The sequence below is a fragment of the Loxodonta africana genome, chromosome 9 (assembly GCF_030014295.1).
Source record: "Loxodonta africana isolate mLoxAfr1 chromosome 9, mLoxAfr1.hap2, whole genome shotgun sequence".
Taxonomy (NCBI): domain Eukaryota; kingdom Metazoa; phylum Chordata; class Mammalia; order Proboscidea; family Elephantidae; genus Loxodonta; species Loxodonta africana.
In genome coordinates this window covers 52,910,380-52,933,282 of record NC_087350.1, presented here as the reverse complement: position 1 = coordinate 52,933,282, position 22,903 = coordinate 52,910,380, and the positions used below count along the sequence as shown (strand labels likewise).

The following is a 22,903-nucleotide window of genomic DNA, read 5'->3' as shown; positions in this document are numbered from 1 at the left end:
CTTCTTCTCTTTAAGTAATAAATGGTCTGGTGTTACAGCTGAGTAACTTTCTCAGCCTGATTCCTGCCCATAGGAGATTGAGGGTTCTGAAGGCTCCTTTTCATATTGAAATGTGTCTGTCCTATACAGTTCAAACTGGAGATTCTTCCACTGGTACAATTCCCTTTTAAAACTGTATTTCTTATGAGGATTACTGGGGTTCATTCTATTACACAAAGGTCACATCCAAATGTCTCTTGGATGAACCTATATCTTGAGCTGAGTCAGTATGCTATGGGACAAGATCCTGAAAGTTCATTAAAAACCCTCATGAAAAACCCTCACATCTAGCATAGCGTGTCTAAGTTTACATGTTTAATATTTTAGAAACCATACTGATTAACTGAGGGGGTCTGTAAGGAATATCTTAAATCACTCTGAGGGTCTTATAGCTTCACCCTTGACTTCATCTTTACTTTGAGGCCATGTATTACTTCGAGACCATTTTTCTGGATATAAATGTCATACTGGGCATCATATATTTCCTCTAAACCCTGCTAAAAAAAATAGGCAATTCCTTTTTCAGATCACCTCTATTTTTACCTTATCATATGTAACTAAAAGAAGCCAATTTACACTTCCAATATTCTTCCTGGTTTCTCTTACCCAAATCAACCAGTTAATTAGCTATATTATTATTCTTTTACACATTATTATAGATAAAAATGTTGCCAAATTTCCTACCAACACAGCAAGGCTTACCTTATTTCTTATCTCTGGTTACATTTTCTTAAGGGCCCTTCAAGCCTTAATTAACAGTCTTCTTTATACACTTCCATTTTCTATCCATTACCTGGTCCCAAAACCAATGTTACATGCTTAGATATTTCTTATGGCAGCATCTCACTTCCAGTACCAACATATATATCAGTTAGGGTTTGAACCACTATAAGGCAAGCAGAGCTACTATGAGTGATATAAATTAAGGGATTTAATATAGGGATTAGAATTTACACAACAGTGAGAGGATATGGAGAATTAAAGATCTGGAAGGGGATGGTTGAAAATCAGAGAAAAATTAGTAACCAGGTACCATGAAGGGGAGTTGATGAGGAATTCAATGGAAAGTTGCTCCTGTTATATCTGGAGGTGAGCATGAAGTTGCTGTAAATCGGCCTGGCAGACAGTTGGGGTGAAAAACTAGTCATGAATTTGTGGAGAGAGCAGATAATAGAACTATGAGGACAATCTACATTCTCACCACACCTAACAGTAAATGACATGGGTGACCTACAGAAGAAGGTCATGCCCTTTACCACAGAGCTGCAAGCACATCTGCCCAGGACTCAGAAAAGCTAAAGGAGGAAATCCAGTGGGAGCTGAAAGAATTGGGAGCCTGGCTGCTGACCGATGCCCAGAACATGAGCCAGCAGATCAGTGACAAGGTACATAAGCTGCAAAAGTGCCTTGGGCCCTGCACTAACCATCAAAATGTAAAAGCTTCTGTCTGTCTTATTTCTGTCTCCCAAATCACACAGGTTTCTCTTGTGACCCACCCTTCCCCTGAATCATATGGGTGGACCATTCTGGGAAATGTGTCTCCTAACTTAGCTAGGTTAATACCATATAAAACCATAACAGATTCCAACTTGGGGTATCAAAGAAAGCTTCCTACATGAAGGAGATTTTGAGTCTTAAAATATTAATAAAATATCAATAAATACAGAAGGCAGAGAGGAGTTCTACTATTAAAGGGGAGTTATAAGCAAAGGAGAGAAGTCCCTAGATGGTGCAAATGGTTTGGTTTCAAATACTAGCCTGAAGGTTGGCAGTTTGACCCACTCAGCAGCACTGCAGAAGAAAGGCCAGGCAATCTGCTTCTGTAAAGATTAGAGCCAAGAAAACACTAATGGAGCAGCTCTACTCTGTAACACATGGGGTTGCCATAAGTCTGAATTGACTTGATAGCAATGGGTTTGGTTTTTTTCTTTGTCTGTTTGTTTGTTTATAAGCAAAGATGCAGTGGTTTTAATATATAAGATGTGTTCAGGATATAAGAGCCAGGGGTAGTTTGTGAAAGATGGTGTGAATGGATCCAGTTGGATTAGAAGCCTTGCCTGCTTACTACGTTGTGTGCTTGAAATGGGAAGAAAGCTGAAGCAGGTGTGATGGCTGTTACTACTTAAGTAAACTAGAATTATAGTATTTCCTTCCTTATATAATTTTGTATTAAGATATATTTGCACAGGATTTAGGAAGTGGAAATTAAGTAGCAGTCATTATACTCTGAAAAGTGCCACATGACATGGCAGCTTGCTCACATTGTCATTAATCTCTTGTCTCATCCAGTTGGCATGGGGCAACAGCCAGTCCCACAGGCCCTCATTCCCTCCAGCTCCTACTGGATTGTCCTCCTTCTGCTTCTCCAAGTCCTGCACCAGATGCAGGAGCAATGCTGTGGCAAAGTTTGCCAGTTTCTCCTGCAAGTCACCTGCATCACCGAGACAGAAGATAGTGAGTTCCATGTTTGTCCTCATGAGTTCTATTTATCCTCATTGGTTCCAATTTGTCCTTATAGGTTACACTTTTTACTTACTCTCCTCTACATCCATCTTTTCTTCCAAACTGCTGGCTTTGCTGACCTACAGAGAATTCAGGCCCTCCATAAAATGCAAAGTCAACAGTTTTCTATTCATTTCTTTACTAGCTCCCAAGATAAGATCTAATCCCTGTAATAAATCTCTTATTCCATAACACTCATAATGATTCTGCTTCCCTGATCAAACCCTAACCTCATAAATATTGTTGGTACAGGGAAAAAAATGCAACTGGTAGTGTTCTAGGTAATAAGGCAAGGATTGAAACTGAGCTATGGGGCACTAGCCTTGGGGATAAGCATATCAGAGAGGAGGTCCAAGGTCAAGACTATGACACCGTTTCACATTATAGATGCTTTCTTCAAGTCTCAGCTCATTCATACAGATAATCAGTGGCATCAGGATGCCATAGCTTATTTTTCCCCTTAGGGAAAAAAATAACTGAGTAATAAGGAGAGGCTACACTGTGCTTATGGGGATCTGAGATAAACCTGACATGCGTCTACTATATTCCTGCCCAGAACACTGCCCTTCAAAGGTTCTTTTACCAGGTATACTCATTGTCCATCTTAGTCGGCTGAACCAACAATGTTTAGGTACTGCACAGGATCTTAGGAAATATGGAGAGGAATCAGGCCATTTGGAGGAAAAGAGGGCATAAGATACGCTCTTGTTTACTTGGGAGAATACCTTTCATAAATGTAGAGATCAGTTGTTTGTTTTCTACTGAATTTCCCAACTGATCTCCAGAGAATTGGGGACAAAGCCAGCACAGGACGCTCCCTTGAAGAGGGTGTGCTATATCTCACTACAGCTCCCTCAGATGAGGACAGCCCTGCAGTAGCTGGGAGGAGATCACTCAGACTTAAGATGAGTTGAGTGCTTGTCAAAGATCAGGTAAGTCCTGGGCAGCTGTGCATGTGGTTGAGATGATTAGAGAAACAGAGCCACACATAAATAAACATACTTGCACATATACACATACAGCAATGTTAGAAGCCACAAGGTGGGGGCCTTGGATAAAACATGTTTAAATATAAGAAAGGGATTCTATCCATGCCACATTGGATCTGTATCTCTGCATCTTTTCCAGCTTTCTAGAATAATAACTCTTATAAGGATACACTTATCACAAGAAAGAAGAGAGTGTACGTTAACATCAGAATTCAATGTTCAGATTTTAGGATAACTGATGGGTGAAGAAGCAACTGAATTCAAGGAGAGGATAAATAATTATCTAGGCAAGGTAATTCACCAGAATATCTATACAGAAGGAGACTTTTCTCCATGCCCTACTGTATAAAAAAAAAATACCTGAGCCATATTACCCTGAACTGTCAGTCAGAATATGATAATGACAGAAAGCAAGAAGGAAAAAAGGGAAGACTCTATCTCCATAGGTAGCTCTCTCGTTTTACCACCTCCATTCTATGATCTATTTTCCCAAGATTTCTAGGGAACTCGGAGATAAAAAGGAGATGGAAAAGTACATTTCATCCTTAACTCTTCACATTACCAAAGACAGCAGTAATAAAGACAAATACTATATTTATAATAGCTCAGTGGGAGAATAAGATTAGAAGATGTTTGGAGAATGCATATGTCAAATGATAGCAAAGTCTACAAAATTACAGCCTTTGTTCTCTTTAGGCAAAATCAAAACCATGGGATGGAACAACTTAACAAGACCCTCTGAATTCATCCTCCTGGGGATATCCTCTAGGCCTGAGGATCAGAAGCCTCTCTTTGTCTTCTTTCTAACTGTCTACCTCATCACCGTGATGGGAAACCTGATCGTTATCTTGGCCATCCATTCAGATACTCGCCTACAGACCCCCATGTATTTCCTTTTGAGCATCCTTTCCTTTGTTGACCTTTGCTACACAACAGTCACTATTCCAAAGATGCTGATAAGCTTCTTATCAGAAACAAAGACCATTCCCTATGGTGAGTGCCTGACCCAGATGTACTTCTTCCTATCTTTTGGTAATGTAGATAGTTACCTCCTAGGGGCCATGGCCATTGACCGCTATGTGGCCATAAGCAACCCTTTTCATTACATCACTATCATGAGCCATAAACGCTGTATCCTGCTCCTGGTCATCTCCTTCTGCATCCCATTACTCCACTCACTCCTGCATGTCTGCCTGATTAGTCAGCTCCTCTTCTGTGATTCCAATGTTATCCATCACTTCCTCTGTGATGTCAACCCAGTGCTGAAGTTGTCTTGCTCATCTACATTTGTCAATGAAATAGTGATAAAGACAGAAGGACTATCTGTCACACTGACCCCCTTTTCATGCATCATCTTCTCTTATCTGAGAATCCTCATCACTGTTCTGAAGATCCCTTCAGCTGCTGGGAAGCACAAAGCCTTCTCCACCTGTGGCTCTCATCTCACAGTGGTTACTCTGTTTTATGGAAGCATTAGCTATGTCTATTTCCAGCCCCTGTTCAACTATACTGTTCAGGACCAAATAGCAACACTCATCTACACAATATTGACACCGATGTTGAACCCGTTTATCTACAGTCTGAGAAACAAAGACATGAAGCAGGGTTTGGCAAAGCTGATGGACAGGGTAAAGTCGATTTGAGATCTTAAGAGAGTCCTACAAATTGTAATCCCTGACAGTAAATTTTTATTGTCCTTGTGATCAGATTCTGAAGGATAGTACTTCAATAATGGTGATTCATCCCTAATGTAGAAATGTTTATTGAAGGTCATGAAACTAATGTTTCCTGGCTGGGAAAAGTTCTACCTGAATCTTGATGTCTGTGTCCCAATCTAAACCTCAATTGACCATATGTCTACTTTACAGGAAATCACATCCCTATCACTTAATCCTAACTCTGGAATACCTCCTGTTTCCTGAGTTTGTTCACTATAATATCCAAAATATCCTAGTTCATGCATCTGGGTTTATTCTTATGTAGAGTTATTAAGGAGCCCAGGTGGTGCAGCGGTTAAGCATTTGGTTGCTAATTGAAAGGTTTGCGGTTTGAACTCATCAGCTGGTCCATGGGAGAAGGATGTGGCAGTATATTCCTACATTGATTACAGCTTTGGAAACCCTATAGGACAGTTCTACTCTGTCCTATAGGATCACTGTGAGTCAGAATTGACTGGACAGCAATGGGTAGACTCACATAAAGCTATTTGAATGTCTTTGAGCTGGTGTATGTGTGTGTGTGCATGGTGTGTGTGCTCATCGTGTGCGTGTGTGTGTGTTTGTAACTTCATTACATTAGCCCAAGAGGGCTCCTCAATAGCAAGATCTCTCTCTTTCTCCAATTATACAAGTAAGAAACACAACTCCTTTCTCTGCATCTCCTCAAAGATTAAGGCCCTGACTTCTGTAGTTACTAGATTCTCAACAAATTAAATCTGTCTACTATATGACTGTTGGTGGTGATTCAGTCCCAGTCCAATTCTTCACGAACCACAGTATCTCACTGTTATTCTCCCTGCTTTGCACCTTGCACAGCTGACAGCAACACAGAACATTAAGTCTCTCCTTACTAAAACCATTTCACCTGAGTTCAACTGCACCACTTCCCCAGGGAGTGACAGTTAGGCCCCAGTAACCCAGGTAGCAAATGCTTCCAACTACCGGGGGTTCTTCTTCCTTAACGGACCTGAGACACCCCACTAGCCAGAAAGATCAAACTGGGTCAGGAAAAATGCTTTTGTTGATTGGTGAGTTCTGCAAAATATTTAAGTCACCATTGATTCATAAACTTCTTTGGAAACTCAAATGGTTGTGGATGCATTTATGTATTAAACAAATTTCTATTTCTTGTCCACCCTGATTCAGCCTCCTAAACTTAAAAATGAACATGACGTGCTTAATGGCAAGTCAATAATGTGGTTGCCAAAGATCTGCAGGAAACTATTATTTGGGTTGTTTTAGGTCACAAGATACAGAGAAACACACATATCTTTAAGTAACAGGTGTCAAATATAAAACAAATCTGGCTTAAGTTAAGAGAGACTTTATTCAAAAGGTTTATTGCAAGAGGAGGGAAAGGGACTATCGCAATAGGGAGAACACCACAACCATAGGACCTGCAAGTATCTCGAAAGCCAAGCAGAAAGCAGCTTTTCTTTTATAGGGAGAAGTGAACTGAGTGTGGGGAAGCAAGGTGGAGCGTGGAGAAGTGGAATGGGTTGATGATAGTGGTGGGATCAGACGGTCAATCATAGAATTTTTTCCCTGAAATAAGTGGATGCTCAGAGGGACTGTAAACTGACACAGGGTGAGATTGGGTCAAAGTTCAGCCATTTCCCAGGACACATAAAGGTGGGTGGACTTCTTTAAGCGTCACCGTCTTGCAGGAGCACAAGGCTCAGATAAAATTCAACACTGTCAAAGGGAAAAAAGAGAAGACATAAATCTCAGCTGCACAGCCAGGTCTCACAGAGGAATAAGAATCAAAGCATGGTCAGGCCTCTCGCAGCTACACCATGGCTCAGGAACAAGAAGGTTATTCAGGAGAAAATGCAAGATTCATGAACATGTCATCTTGCTGCTCCTCCATCAGTCAGTTCACAGGAGGGGGCAGTGGTCATGGAAAGCACCCAAAAGATAAGAGCCTTCTCTCAATTACTCTCCTGTGAAAATGTATAGGAGAGGAGTCAATCAGCTGGTATGAGCTACGTGGGGATAAAACAGACGTGGAAACTCCATGACTTGTCAAAGGATATTCATAAGAACAGATTGATGAATGATGAGTTGGAAATTGTTCCCTTAATGAAACTCCCTTCCATTACACACACAAATATACTCCAAACATCTTTCACAAACCATAATCCACTCAGGACCACCTTATATGAGTAATTGAGAAGGGGTTTAGTTGCACATCTAGGCCAATGAGGACAATAGCAGAGACTTCATGCCCAGAAGCAGAAGGTTTCAGAGAGAGGTGACAAGAAGATCACAAGCCTCTGGGATTTGTAGAATTTCTGGCAATGAATTCAGATTTCCCTTGACCATGGAAATGAGGTGTTTCATCTAACATTACGTAGATTTTCTGCAGAGAACCCTGCTGATACATTGACTATATAGTAACAGCCACCACACACTGAGCACTTAAATGTAAAAGGCACCAAGCTAGGCATTCTACATGTGTCATACTAATCCTCCATTAACTTTTCTAAGGAAAAACCAATTCATTGTTTCCATACCTGTGATGTGACAAATGAGAGTACAAACAACTTGATGAAGGTCAAACAATACTTAACATCAGATCTGGAAATTGAAACCTGTTCTGTGTGACAATTATGGTTTGTGTTCTTAACGCCGCCCTACCTCTCTAACGGTGGCTGCAAATACAATTTTCTACAATTTGTTAGTTCTTCCTTCAGGAATTTCTGAAAGAATCAATTCTAGATCAATGAGTTACAGTCCCTATTTGACATTGTTGGAAACAGAAACACAGAGGCAGAGATGCCCAGGAGGACGAATGCCCCCCAAAATTTTGCAGAAATCTCTGTGATAGCTTAAACTACTGCAGATTATATGTGAAATAGGGACACTGAGCCATAGTTAGACTTCAAGAAACAAGGAATCCCTCAGTGGCAGCTACATAATTAGAGCTACAATCTGATGAGTGATTGTTATGTGTCAGGCAGTACAAAACATGTTTTAATTCCCCTTCCCACCAAAATACTAAGATATAATAATTTGATATAATACTACAGTCATTCTATCTTTAAACAGGAGGTAACCAAAGTTCAAAGGGGTTAAAGAATTTACCCAGAGTTGGTGTTAGAACCAGGACACCAACTCTCATCTCCCCAGAACCAAAACATGATCCTAAGGTTGTAAATGAATGTGAGGACAATTTTCTCCAACGTATTAATTTTGCCAAAAGTAATTACTAAAAGAACTCATATTGCCTAAGGAAAGAGGGTTTGTACAAATTACAAACAGTAGCTTTATTAGTTTCTTAGGGCAGCTGGAACAAATTGTCATAAACTACATGTTTAAAACATCATAAATTTATTGTCTCACAGTTATGGAGGCTAGAAGTTTGAAATCTGGATGTCAGCAGGCACTCTCTGAAGGCTCTAGGGAAGAATCTGTTCCACGTCTTTTTACTAACTTCTGATGTTGCCTGCAATCCTTGGCATTCCTTGGCTTGTAGATACATGACTTCAACCTCTGCCTCTATCATCACATGGCATACCCTGTCTGCCTGTGTCTGAGTATCTTCTCCCCTTCTTATAAGGATACCAGCAATACTAAATTAGGGCTCACCCTAAGGGCCTCAGCTTAACTCTATTAAATCTGCAAAGACCCTATTTCCAAGGAAGGTCATATTCACAGGTACCAGGGTCAGAAATTCAACATATCTTTTTGGGGGACACAATTCAACTCATAGCAGTAGCTAAGACACCCAGTGTATCGGAGCACTGTTAAAGATAAAAGAAGAGGAAGCTTTCCATTTTTAGACACCTAATTAAACATCAGGCACTGTTCTAGGCACTTCATAGTAGCCAATTTTTTTTAACTTCAGAGGAAGAAAAGGCTATGAAGAAGGTTTGCAGGAAAAGGATGACAGTACAGAGTCACAAACTGAACGAAGACAAAGGCAATGGCATTGTTTGTTAGAGGATAAATTTATAAGGCCACAGGTACTAAACTAGTAGCTACAACTAAACTTAGGAGGGATAGGCACAGAAAGGACAAATGATGTTCAGATGCCCTGTTGTAGTTGTCTCTCAGAGAAATGCAGACACTAAAAGGGAGACCAAATCAAAACTCTTTAGGCTCAAGGGAGAAACTGGACCCAGATGTCCATGTTGCAGCCTGGTACTCTGTTTTCAATGTTACCTGATACAGTTCCCAGGTAAACTCTCAGGGAGCTTGGGCAAACCAGGGAAACAGAATTATCGTCCATCTTAGACACAAACACCAGCTTAAGCACATGTTGCACTACACCTGCAGATTGAAGCACAGGGATGTCGTGTCGCCTGGGGAAAACACTTGCAATTTCTCTGGATCCTGGGAGACAATTCTGCACAAAGTTAATGGGTATTTGCTTTTTTTTTTAACCTTCTACCCTACCTGAACATCAAGGACTTAGTGAAACAGTTGCCAAGGATGCTCCCATGAGGAAAGCAGGGACTGAGGGTGTCCACATTTTATAAAGGATGGTAATAAGCCAGAGAAGGGAGCACTCAGATTCAAGAAGCATTAAGAAAGTTTCTACAATCAGGTGTCTTTTCTGTATACTGTTTCTTAGCACAGTTTTGTCTTGTTTTTGACTAATCATTCAGTGGGACATAAACGAAAGGAATTGAATGAATGCATGATAAGACAAGACTTCAATGTCCTTTCCAGGTGAGAAATCAGCTCTGAGGGTGCCTGGTGAGAAGGTGAACAATTCTGATCTCAGAGAGACAATTAGTTATCAACTAAATAAGAGAGCTAACTTACATGTACCTCAAATGTAAATTTTCCTCTGAATATCTATACTAGTTGAACTTTCTGCTAGCCTACTCTGCTTCTGAGTTACATTCTTCTGATCTTAAGATATGAATTATCTTTCAAAGAGCAGGGACACTGGGGGAGAATTTTTTCATATAAGTTCACTCCCTTGCTTGTGAGTTCTTTTCACCCATTTTCCCCCATAACTGTTTAGACTCCAGTTCAGAAGAAATTTGATAAGAAAACATGTAATAATTTCAAGTAGTGATATGTGCTACAAAAAATAACTTAAAAAAGGGCAAGGTGGCAGAGATGAAGCAATTATAGACAGAATTTTTGGAAATACCTCTCTTAAAGATATTTAAACAAAGACTCGAATAAGGTAATGAGGCAAGTCTTAGGAAGATATGAGGGAAGAGTATTTCAGGCAGTAGCAGCTGCAAGCGAAAATGACCCAAAGCAAGAATATGCTTGAAATTTTGTAGAAACCAAATAAACAGATGCAGCTAGAACACAATGAGACAGGTAAAGAGTAAAAGGAGATGAAATCAGAGAAGAATGGAAGGTCAAATCCTGTAAGGCCTCATAGGACATACCAAAAAGTTCAGATTTTATGCTGAGATGGAAAGACCTTGGGGGTTTTTCAACAGGAGACTAATGTGATCTGAACTACGTTTTTAAAAGATCATTCTGCCTCCTCCGTAGGGAATTGATTATAGGAAAACTGAAGCAGATGCAGGAAAACCATTTAGGAATTTACTGCAATGTTGTAGCTGAGAGATGATGGTGTCTTGAACTAGAGGGGTAGTGGTATAAAGAGGAGAAGCATTTACAATTGGGATTTATTTTGAACAGAGGGCCAAAAGGACTTGCTGAGAGATTTTGTGAGGATAGGAGAGAAAGAAAATGATCAAGAATGAATCTTAAGTTTTTGCATGAACTCTTGGCTGTAGCGGTGCCACTTATTAAGATAGGATGTACTAAGAAAAGAACAGATTTAGGAATTGGGGGAATCATGAGGGTCTTTCTTTCTTTGAATTAGATGTCATTAGACATACAAGTGTAGATGTTGAGCTGCAGTTGGATATATGAGTTTAGAGTTCAGGAGAGAATTCAGAATTGGAGATAGAAATTTTGTATTTTTTAGAGTATAAATTAAAGTAAAGGGACTGATTAAGGTCACAAATGGAGGTAGAGAAAAGAATAGGATAGATGACTGAGCCCTGGGGCACTCCACTCCTACATTTAAAAGAGGAAAAAAGGAGAAGAATCCAACTTAAAGATTGAAAAGGAGAACCCAGTAAAGAAAAAGGAAAACCATGAAAAGCGGTCTCTGGAAAGCTAACTTTTAAAAGTAAAGAAAAAGGGAAACCATGAAAAGTGGTCTCTGGAAAGCTAACTTTTAAAAGTTGTTTCAAAAAGAAGCAATGTTCAATGCTTACTCAAGGGTAAGTCAATGGTGACAAAAAGTCCTTTAGTGAATTGGTGAGGACAAAAGCCTGAATGGATTTGGTTAAGTAGAGAATGTGAGATGAGGACAAGGAGGCAGAGAGTATAGAAAACTCAAGTTTTACTATAAAGTAGGGTAATGGAGAGGGTATGACCAGTGGTAACAGGATGCCCACAAGCAGCATGTCCCTTGGGAAAATGGAGGCAAAAACAGAGGAAGCTATACTGAGGCTAGGAGATAATTTGACCCAGGTTTTCTCTGACCTTCAATGATACCTAGAACATCTCCCAGGAAATCTCGTGGAGAGTTTTGGAAAACTGGGGACAGGGTTAATAACAGTCCAACTTAGTAAACATAGGCAGAAACATGCAAATGTTAACCTGAATCAAGATGAGCAGAGACTGGGATGGACATACATGATATGCACCTGCCTTGAGGAAAATGCTTCACACTTTAAATGGCTAGTTGTTTGTTTCCATGTACGTTATGAAGAGCTTGTGATAGAAAGGCATGGGCGTGTGAGTGTCTTAGATCCTGTAGTATGTGAATGCTCCAAATGAAATAGACAAACAACATGTCTTGAGATTCACGAAGAGCTCAAAGAAGTCCAGGACCAGGTGCCTCTTCTGCATGGTGCCTTGGGGGATTAGTATTAAGAAAATACCCCGTACTATTCTCTAACAATACTTATGCCTGTGTGTGGTGGGAGGAGGGGGGGTGGAGGTTTCTATGGAGCAGGAAGTTTTCACCTATAGAAGTACCGGTATTAGACAGACAAGGATGCCCTTTATCACCACTCTTATTCAACATTGTGCTGGAAGTCCTAGCCAGAGCAATTAGGCTAAATAAAGAAATAAAGGGTATCCAGACTGGCAAGGAAAAGGTAAAAGCATCTCTATTTGCAGATGACATGATCTTATACACGGAAAACCCTAAGGAATCCTCCAGAAAACTACTGAAACTAATAGAAGAGTTCAGCAGAGTATCGGGATACAAGATAAACATGAAAAAATCAGTTGGATTTCTCTACACCAACAAAAAGAACATCGAAGAGGAAATCACAAAATCAATGCCATTTACAGTAGCCCCCAAGAAGATAAAATACTTAGGAATAAATTTTAGTAGAGATGTAAAAGACCTATACAAAGAAAACCACAGTACACTTCTGCAAGAAACCAAAAGAGACTTACATAAGTGGAAGAACTTACCTTGCTCGTGGATAGGAAGACTTAACATTATAAAAATGTCGTTTCTACCAAAAGCAATTTATACATTTAATGCAATTCCAATCGAAATCCCAAGGACATTCTTTAATGAGATGGAGAAACAAGCCACCAACTTCATACGGAAAGGAAAGAGGCCTCGGATAAATAAGGCATTACTGAAAAAGAAGAACGAAGTGGGAGGCCTTACTTTACCTAATTTTAGAACCTATTTTTTTTTGTTATTATTATACTGCCACAGTAGTCAAAACAGCCTGGTACTGGTACAACAACAGGCACATAGACCAATAGAACAGAGTTGAGAATCCAGACATAAATCCAACCACATATGAATAGATGATATTTGACAAAGGCCCAAAACAGTTAAATGGGGGAAAAGACAGTCTTTTTAACAAATGGTGCTGGCATAACTGGATATCCATCTGCAAAAAAATGAAACAAGACCCATATCTCACTCCAGGCACAAAAACTAACTCAAAATGCATCAAAGACATAAATATAAAATCTAAAACAATAAAGATCATGGAAGAAAAAATAGGGACAACGTTAGGAGCCCTAATACATAGCTTAAACAGTATACAAAACATTATAAAGAATGTAGAAGAAAAACTAGATAACTGGGAGCTCCTAAAAATCAAACACCTATGCTCATCCAAAGACTTCACCAAAAGAGTAAAAAGACTACCCACAGACTGGGAAAAAGTTTTTAGCTATGACATTTCAGATCAGCACCTGATCTCTAAAATCTACATGATACTGCAAAAACTCAGTTGCAAAAAGACAAATAACCCAATTAAAAAATGGGCAAAAGATATGAATAGACACTTCACTAAAGAAGGCATTCAGGTAGCTAACAGATACATGAGGAAATGTTCACGATCATTAGCCATTAGAGAAATGCAGATCAAAACTACAATGAGATTTCATCTCACTCCAACAAGGCTGGCATTAATCCAAAAAATACAAAATAATAAATGTTGGAGAAGCTGTGGAGAGATTGGAACACTTCTACACTGCTGGTGGGAATATAAAATGGTACAACCACTTTGGAAATTGATTTAGCGCTTCCTTACAAAGCTGGAAATAGAACTACCATACGATCCAGCAATCCCACTCCCTGGAATATATCCTAGAGAAATAAGAGCCTTTACACGAACAGATATATGCACACCCATGTTTATTGCGGCATTGTTTACAATAGCAAAAAGATGGAAGCAACCAAGGTGCCCATCGATGGATGAATGGATAAATAAATTATGGCATATTCACACAATGGAATACTACTTATCAATAAAGAACAGTGAGGAATCTGTGAAACGTTTCGTAACATGGAGGAACCTGGAAGGCACTATGCTGAGTGAAATTAGTCAGTTGCAAAAGGACAAATATTATATAAGACCACCATTATAGGAACTTGAGAAATAGTTTAAACTGAGAAGAAAACATTCTTTCACGGTTACAAGAGGGGGGAAGCAGGGAGGGTGGGAGAAGGGCATTCACTAATTAGTAGATAAGAACTACTTTAGGTGAAGGGAAAGACAGCACACAATACAGGGGAGGTCAGCACAATTGGACTAAACCAAAAGCAAAGAAGTTTCCTGAATAAACTGAACGCTTCAAAGGCCAGCATAGCAGGGGCAGGGGTCTGGGGACCATGGTTTCAGGAGACATCTAAGTCAATTGGCATAATAAAATCTATTAACAAAACTTTCTGCATCCCACTTTGAAGAGTGGCGTCTGGGGTCTTAAATGTTAGCAAGCAGCAATCTAAAATGCATCAATTTGTCTCAACCCACCTGGATGAAAGGAGAATGAAGAACACCAAGGACACATGGCGATGACAAGCCTAAGAGACAGAAAGGGCCACATGAACCCGTGACTACATCATCCTGAGACCAGAAGAACTATATGGTGCCTGGCTACAATCGATGACTGCCCTGACAGGGGACACAACAGAGAACTCCTGAGGGAGCAGAACAGCAGTGGGTTGCAGACCTCAAAATCTCATAAGACCAGACTTAATGGTATGACTGAGACTAGAAAGAGTCTGGGGATCATGGCCCCCAGACCTTCTGTTGGCCCAGTACAGGAACCATTCCCGAAGCCAACTCTTCAGACAGGGATTGGACTGGACAATGGGTTGGAGAGGGATGCTGGTGAAGAGTGAACTTCTTGGATCAGGTGGACACTTGAGACTATGTTGGTATCTCCTGCCTGGAGAGGAGAGGAGAGGGTGGAGGGGGTTAGAAGCTGGTGAAATGGACATGAAAAGAGAGAGTGGAGGGAGAGAGCCGGCTGTCTCATTAAAAAAAAAAAAATTTTTTTTTAGGGGGAGAGTAATTGGGAGTGTGTGGGAGTGTGTAGCAAGGTGTATATGGGTTTTTGTGTGAGAGACTGACTCGATTTGTAAACTTAAAGCACAATAAAAATTATTTTTTTTTAAAGTACAGGTATTAGAATAAATGTTTGAAGACATCCTAACTCAATTCAATATTCTTTGGGTGATATTCTTGCTCCTATTGTAAATGATGTGGACAGAAATATTCCAATTTAAGGGGATGGTTATTCATTATCCACCAACTAGCCAAGTTGGCTATCTCGTGATTACCCAGATGTGGGTTAGCCAATGATAATCTTTAATCAAACACTGACTTAAACTCTATTCAAGGTCTGCATCTATTGTTCCTGTAATTATCAGTCACAGAGGAAGGAAAACGGAATCTCTGTCTTCCCCCCTCCCCCGCCCCACTCTTGTGTCTGTTTTCCATATATTTCTATCTCAAAGATTTAAAAAGAAGTGAAAACATATTTTTGGCTCTGAATTTTCCATATTCTGGAAGAAAAGCAAACTTCTGAGTAAATTCTCTATTAATAACTGCTCAGTGTGAGAATAAGATGGGAAGATGCATGTTCCAGATGACATAAGAGCCATTAATTGACAGTGTTATTGACCTGCAGGTGCACACACGTCCATGGGAATGTTTAACTTAACAAGACTCTCTGAATTCATCCTTTTGGGACTTTCTTCTCAGCCTGAAGACCAGAAACCACTCTTTGCCCTCTTTTTCATAATCTACCTCGTCACCTTAATGGGAAACTTGCTCATTATTTTGGCCATCCGCTCTGATCCTAAGCTCCAAAATCCCATGTATTTCTTTCTAAGTATCTTGTCTTTTGCTGACATTTGCTACACGACAGTCATAGTCCCCAAGATGTTGATGAACTTCTTATCAGAGACTAAGACTATTGCCTATGCTGAATGTCTGACACAGATGTATTTCTTCCTAGTCTTTGGAAACATGGACAGTTATCTCCTGGCAGTGATGGCCATTGACCGCTATGTAGCTATTTGTAATCCTTTCCACTATGTCACTGTTATGAGCCACAGACGCTGTGTGTTGCTACTGTCATTTTCCATTGCTTTCTCCTGTCTCCACTCCCTCCTACATGTCCTCCTGGTGAATCGCCTCACCTTTTGTGCTTCAAATGTTATCCATCACTTTTTTTGTGATGTTAGCCCAGTTCTGAAACTGTCCTGCTCTTCTACCTCCATCAGTGAACTTGCGGCCATGACGGAAGGGTTGGCCTCTGTGATGGCTCCTTTTGTCTGTATCATCATCTCTTATCTGCAAATCCTCATTGCAGTTCTCAAGATGCCCTCAGCTGCTGGAAAACACAAAGCCTTCTCCACCTGCAGCTCTCATCTCACTGTGGTCACTCTATTTTATGGAACAATTATCTATGTCTATTTCCAGCCCTTGTCCAGCTATACTGTTAACGACCGGATAGCAACAATCATCTACACAGTATTGACATCGATGTTAAACCCATTTATCTACAGTCTAAGGAACAAAGACATGAAACGGGGCTTAGAGAAATTGATAAGCAGGATTAAGTCTCAAACGGATAAGCTTTCTTCTACAGAATCTAACAAAATCCCTGGACCATGATTACAAGGGGTATGTGTGTGTGTGTGTGTGTGTGTGCGTGTGTGTGCATGTGTGTAAAACTGCAGCTGGTGCAAGTCTTTTTTTTTTTTTTTTTGAAAAACGCTCTTTAATCAATTGTTGCTGCACCCTGTAGTTTTCCACCTCCCACCTGGTGGTCTCTTGTCATCCCCTGATTGAATAGTTCTACCTGTCTTAATATCCAACCTACCACCATAGACTCATGCCATAATTCTTACCTATTTGAGAATATCGCATTCCTTTTATTCCTTCCATATTTATTTGAAATGTCCTATATTTCCGAAATCTTCCCATTATAGACTCACCCATGCTCGGCCACCTTAATTACCAGATAATGTTCGTACACACCTATATAGAAATCTACATACACATATCATATATAGCTATTCTGTTCTATTTGAAGCTGTTAGAAGTTTTTTTCAGGGATATCTGTGTGTGTGTGTGTGTGTGTGTCCCGTCAGACTAGGAGCTCTCCAACTGCAGTGTCTCCAATTCCAATCACATCATAATAGGACTATGATCCCTTCTTTTGCTTCTTCCAGTAGCTGGATGTCCTAGGCTCTGGAGTCATTAGATTCATAAACAATAATATCAAATCATCTAATTGACTGTTAGCAAAACAGCTCAATGCTTCTATCCATATTTGGGTCTCTACTACTCTTTCTCCCCCTCATATGTTCAAGGCACATTTGTTTCCTGACTCTTCCTGAGGCTCACTGCCAGTGTGCTCTTCTCTCTAAAGATGTCGATATTTCCACTGTCTCTGTTGTCCTTTTTTTAAGAATAAAATAATGTTTATTGCATATAATCAGAAATCCTTCCTATTATTACTGGAGACAATAAAAAATCAATGGATGGAAATTACTAATAAGTGCCTGAAGCTCTTAATTTAATTAAGAAATGAATTATATGACTTAGGAAAGCATTCAGATGAAATAACCTACAGTGTATTTTTAAGAAAAACAGCCGTTTAGTGTGATTCTCTTCCTCTGCGATTCTTTCTCTCTCGTTTATTTTTGACTTTGAGCCTTCAGCCTACCTGATTACAACCCAATTCTGAGTTTTTCTCAAACCAATGAAATAATTTCTCAGTCACTTCTGATTTATACTTTAGCCCAATTCATTTGTTTCTCAATACCCAGGGCTAGCTGTCCCTCCAACTCCTGTTTCTAAATTCCCACAGCTAATGAAACTCCCCCTTGATGTCCCTAAATAAAGAGCAATTCATTTTTTGTCTAGTCTATCCCTGGTACTGTGTTGGAATTTGTGGCTGACATCTAGACTTGTTCCATCCATTAGTCACCATGAATGTGGCCTAGGGCTTGCTTTAGGCACTGGTGGTCGATTTCTCTCTGCAGGGTTTCAAGTGAGGCCATTTTGCTCAGAAAGGGCTATGAGTATCTCAAGAACCCAAGTTCATTCCCAGTGCACTCTTGCTAAGTTTTCAAGGAAAGAAGAATCATGAAATGACATGAGGTTGGGGACTACTAGGCTGAGGATGCCCATGGGAATTCCCCTGCAGCAGATTCTCCAGTGGAAAGTATACTGTTATTCCAGAATTGCTGCTAAGGTCCAAAACTTAGGATAGGGTGCTAATCCTTACATTCTAAAAGATGTCCCTGCAGTTAAAATTGAGCTACCAACCCTCAGAGCTTCAGGGGAGGTATCAGTAACAAGGGCTGCTACCACCAAGCACCACTCCAGTCAATGTATGAAGAAGAACAAGGGGGCAGAAGGATATTGGCCCTTTAGAGAGAGGAGGGAGTACTTATATTCCCCAAAACCAAGAAAGGAAGCGCCTTAAAATTTATTTGAGAGATTAGGAATTAACACAAGATAGGGAGAAAAAAAAATAAAATCCATTGCCTTCGATCAGTTGTGACTCATAGAGACACTATAGGACAGAGTAGGACTGCCCCATGGGGTTTCCGAGGAGTGGCTGATGGATTTGAACTGCCAACATTTGGTTAGCAGCCATAGCTGTTAACCACTGTGCCACCAGGGCTCCAAGATACAGAAACTTGCATTTAATTCCTCAACTGGTTGGCTCCTAATCAGCAAACTTACTGATCTGAGAATGAACTACCTGAATGGAGAAAAAGACCAAAAAAAAAGCCAATAGCGAGGTGGAGGGTGCTAGGTGGAACTGGGCCAGAGCCTCCAGGAAAGAAAGGTTTGACATATTATAGTCAGGGAAAATTTACTTCTAAAATCACTTTTTATTTATAGCCCCAATAATTTGAGGTTGTTTTTAATAAATTCTGACTCAATTATAAGAAAAATTTAACTTTTGATTTAGAAAAATAAATGTTATTAATTTTTATAAGAAACGTTCATCTTTTCTGTTCATTTAGAAAAGCCTTCCCCTCTAAATATACATGTATAAAATAGTCTCATGTATTATCTTCAGTTCTGTCCTTTAGGTTTTGAATATTTTGGAGCTGGTTAAAGGCAGTAACTTCATTTTATCCAGATATATCCAATTACTCTGATACCATTTAGTGTTGCTAATTTGAAATGCTATCTTCAAAATATTCTAAATCCCCTTATACATTTGTCTGTTTCTGGATCTATTTTCTGTTTTATTGATAAGTTCATCTATTCCTGCACTAATATGTTATCCTTTTAATTGCTATAGTTTAAGACTGTATATCAGTTACACAACATGATTGATGTAATCAATTTCGTTGACTTGTATGTGTGAAAAATGTTGAATTGGAAATTGTTGTCTTACAAAGGTTTTTACAATAATAAAAAAGAAGACTGTATTTTAAAACCCTGTAGGAAAAGTACTCCTTCATTACTATTTTTTAAGAATGTTTGACCTTTCGTAAACAAATTATTTGCAAGAAAAAAAATTTAGATTAGTGCCTGAGTTATAATAGGTATTCTGTAAATACTGTTGTTCATGTCATTGTTGTTGTTAACTGTTACTTATTTTCTCCTTTCCTAATACTTAATGTGGTAAGAGGAAATTCTGGTGGCGTAGTGGTTAAGAGCTATGGCTGCTAACCAAAAGGTTGGCGGTTCGAATCCATCAGGCGCTCCTTGGAAATCCTATGGGGCAGTTCTACTCTGTCCTATAGGGTACTATGAGTCATAATGACTCCAAAGCAACGGGTTAATGTGATAAGAAACCCTATGGGGCAGTTCTACTCTGCCCTATTGTGTCGGTATGAGTCGAAATTGACTCCATGGCAATGGCTTTGGCTTTTTGGCTTTTTGTTTTTTTAATGTAATAAAATGCAAGACTCAGATTTGCACATCATAAGAAGATAAATCAGAATTGCATCATCCAGAGTTTGCTTTAGTATAAAGTTATTTAAACATAACTCATTTAGAAATAAAAAGAATGCTCATTGTACACCAGCTTGCTCTCCAGAGAACTCTGCATTAGGATCTGGGGCACAAAATCCAGGTAATAATAAAATCGTACTTTGCTTTCAGATTACCAGGTTTCCTTGGGCAACAGTTCTCTTAGGAATTTTGTGGGACACAAGGCTGCTGGATCTTAGAATGGGATCCAAACTTTCCCTTGCCATAATTCCCTCTAATAGCAATAATTTCCATCATCTGGTGAATGAACACATACTTTTTACCATGCATTTTAAATAAATTTAAATATGTTAATCAAGGTAAATTAGGTTATCATGGTAATGGAAAGGTAACTGCCACAAACCTCTCACCTGCAATGTTTCACTCACACACACACACACACACACGACTAGGTGCCTTCTATATGTTCATTCCATAATTTTGCCTGATAGCTGTTAATGACCTCATTTTAAAGACATAGAAACTTTAGCTCAGAGAGGTGAAGGGACTTGTTCAAAACCACTAGCAGGTAAGTGGTAAATCAAAATTCAAACTCAGAATCAACTACCATAACTCAAAATTCCAACTACCTATAACCAAACACCATGGGGGGAAGTTGGAGATGTCTGAGGCTAGAGCTTAACTTGTGTGACAATGATGTCACCAAGGACAACCTGAACCTCCTTGGTGTCCCTTATTGCTCCTATTCTAGAAGAATTCTGAACCAGGTAAGCCAATGTTCTGATCAGAAGAGAAACGCTCTTGCTCTCAAAAGAGAGCATGTTTCTCTGACTAGACATGGGGTGGGTGTGACTAGGAAGGGACTTTGTGTTGGAAACTGTGGCCATTGTTACACTGGACTGACTTGATGTGCTAAGAGGCTCCAGGGTTAATTCCCAATCAAGCATTCACTCAAGAGAAGCCAAACTTTTACTCCTGGACTCTGTTTAATTAAGCTGTAAGAAGATGTCCTGAGTGGTTAATTAGCATCGAAGAAAGGAAGCCTGGAGGTTCACTAGCAAGACCTCCCCAGAGTCTCGTTGATTGCTGAGATTGTACCAAGTCCCTCAGAGGTAGCTTCTGCAATGATAGTAGTGGCTCAGAAACTTTTCTGGCACAATGTCATGAATGAGGCTTCCTGGTTTTCCCCATGGGCTGGTCCCAAGGGAACATATTCTATTTTAACTCTAAAAGGAGAAAGAGGATGCCGTAACTCAGGGACATTTCCTTCTCCCATCTGATGCCAATCCTCAAAGGGCAGCATTAGAGCAAGCTGCTGAGTAACAAGTTTTAGAAGAAGATAATTTTTTAAACCAGTTCCAGCTAGGGCCTTCTTCACTTGTGTTCTTTGAATACCATTGTGCCTAGGCATACAAATCAATTCTCCTATTTCTTTTGGTCTAATTAAAAATCTTTGTGATAGAGTCTACTTTATCTAAAGCAGTGGTTTTCAACCTCTTGTACACATTTAGAATCATGTAGGGAGCTTTAAAAAGATCCTGATGCCCAGGCCACACTTCAGACCAATTAAATAGAATCTTTGAGGATAGGACCCAGGTATCAGTCTTTATAACAGTCTGTAGGTGATTCCAATGAGCAGCCAATGTTGAGAACTGCTAATGTAAAGAGAGAAACTCAGTTGGCTTGTGAAATTTATTACAGCTACTGTTGTGATTTACAGTTCAGCAAATTAATGCCTTCTTCCCCTATCTCCTAGGTATGCTTTATATATCATCATTCTTTTTTTAGTTTTGTGTCTCAATATTGGATGCTGACAGAGGACACGAAAAAGGCACTATGTTAAAAATCATTTAATTCTGTTTTTCTACCTTCCATATTTCTATTTTCTATATGCATATCATTTCTATTTTTTTCCTAAGTATAGGTAGATAGATAGACAGACAGACAGAGCCTTAGTTTTCTAGTGCTACCACCAGTGGGTGGCTCTAAAGAGCAGAAATTTACTTTCTTATAGCTCTGAAGGCTAAAATCCAAACTAGGGTCTTGGCCATATCTATTCTTTCCCTGTCAGTAGTCCTGAACATTCCTTGGTTCTTGGCTATCCTCACATCACATCTGTCTTCCCCAGGGTGTACATGCATGTCTGTATGTCTATACTGTTCTTTACGTATCTCAGAAGTTATTAGGTTTAGGATCTACCCTACACTAGTATTACCTCAAGTGACTGACTAATCATACTACATTACATTGCATTATGGAAGATGATTACGTTTTATTAGATTAAAAAAAAAACCCCACTGCCATCGAGTCGATTCCATACTCCCAAAATGTATGTTGGAATATCAACCGTTAGTATTCCAACATCAATTTGGCAGGTATACAATTCAATTCCTGATAGACAGATAGATACATAGATAGATAGACAGACAGATAGATAGATGATAGATAGGTAGATGATAGATAGATAGGATATCGTTCAAATGTTTACTAACGCTTATGTACATAAAAGTAGAATTAGACAGATTCTGTCTGTGCACATTTATATGTCAATCTACAATATGTATATGACAGCATCTGTTTACTCACACATTCATAAATAACACATAGTATCACTATCTCCTGTTTTTGTCAGTCTACTGATCAAATAAAATATTTCTTTTTTTTTTTTAATTTGCCCTACCAGACAGAGTAGAACTGCCCCATAGAGCTGCAGTTGGTGGATTTGGACTGCTGATCTTTTGATGAGCAGCTGATCTCTTAACCACTGTGCCACCAGGGATTCTTAATTACTATAGTGTTCTTGATATCTGGCTGTGTTAAGTCTTCCATGTTTGTTATGTCCATTCAGAGTTGCCTTGTCTATCTATCTAGATGCTTCCTGAAGGAGGCCTGGCATTCCCCTTGATTTGATCTGCCACAGAGCTCACGTAGGGTGAGATGGGGGAACTGGTGGGCAATGCCTGAAGGCTGTGAC

General features: G+C 39.6%; 2 protein-coding genes across 2 annotated transcripts; both read left to right on the top strand.

The window, feature by feature from the left end:
* The first annotated feature begins 4,065 nt into the window (after positions 1-4,065).
* Positions 4,066-5,173, top strand: LOC100663219 (olfactory receptor 1L1-like). Its single transcript, XM_003407460.4, has one exon. The coding sequence runs from the start codon at positions 4,160-4,162 to the stop codon at positions 5,171-5,173; it is 1,014 nt and encodes a 337-aa protein (XP_003407508.4). The 5' UTR covers positions 4,066-4,159.
* A 10,479-nt stretch (positions 5,174-15,652) lies between these two features.
* LOC100670507 (olfactory receptor 1L3-like) lies at positions 15,653-16,649 on the top strand. The gene has a single exon (XM_003407756.3). The coding sequence runs from the start codon at positions 15,658-15,660 to the stop codon at positions 16,633-16,635; it is 978 nt and encodes a 325-aa protein (XP_003407804.2). The 5' UTR covers positions 15,653-15,657; the 3' UTR covers positions 16,636-16,649.
* The last annotated feature ends 6,254 nt before the right edge of the window (positions 16,650-22,903 follow it).

Coding starts and splice junctions, on each gene's coding strand:
- LOC100670507 (XM_003407756.3), top strand. CDS start 15,658: ATGGGAATGTTTAACTTAACAAGACTCTCTGAATTCATCCTTTTGGGA.
- LOC100663219 (XM_003407460.4), top strand. CDS start 4,160: ATGTTTGGAGAATGCATATGTCAAATGATAGCAAAGTCTACAAAATTA.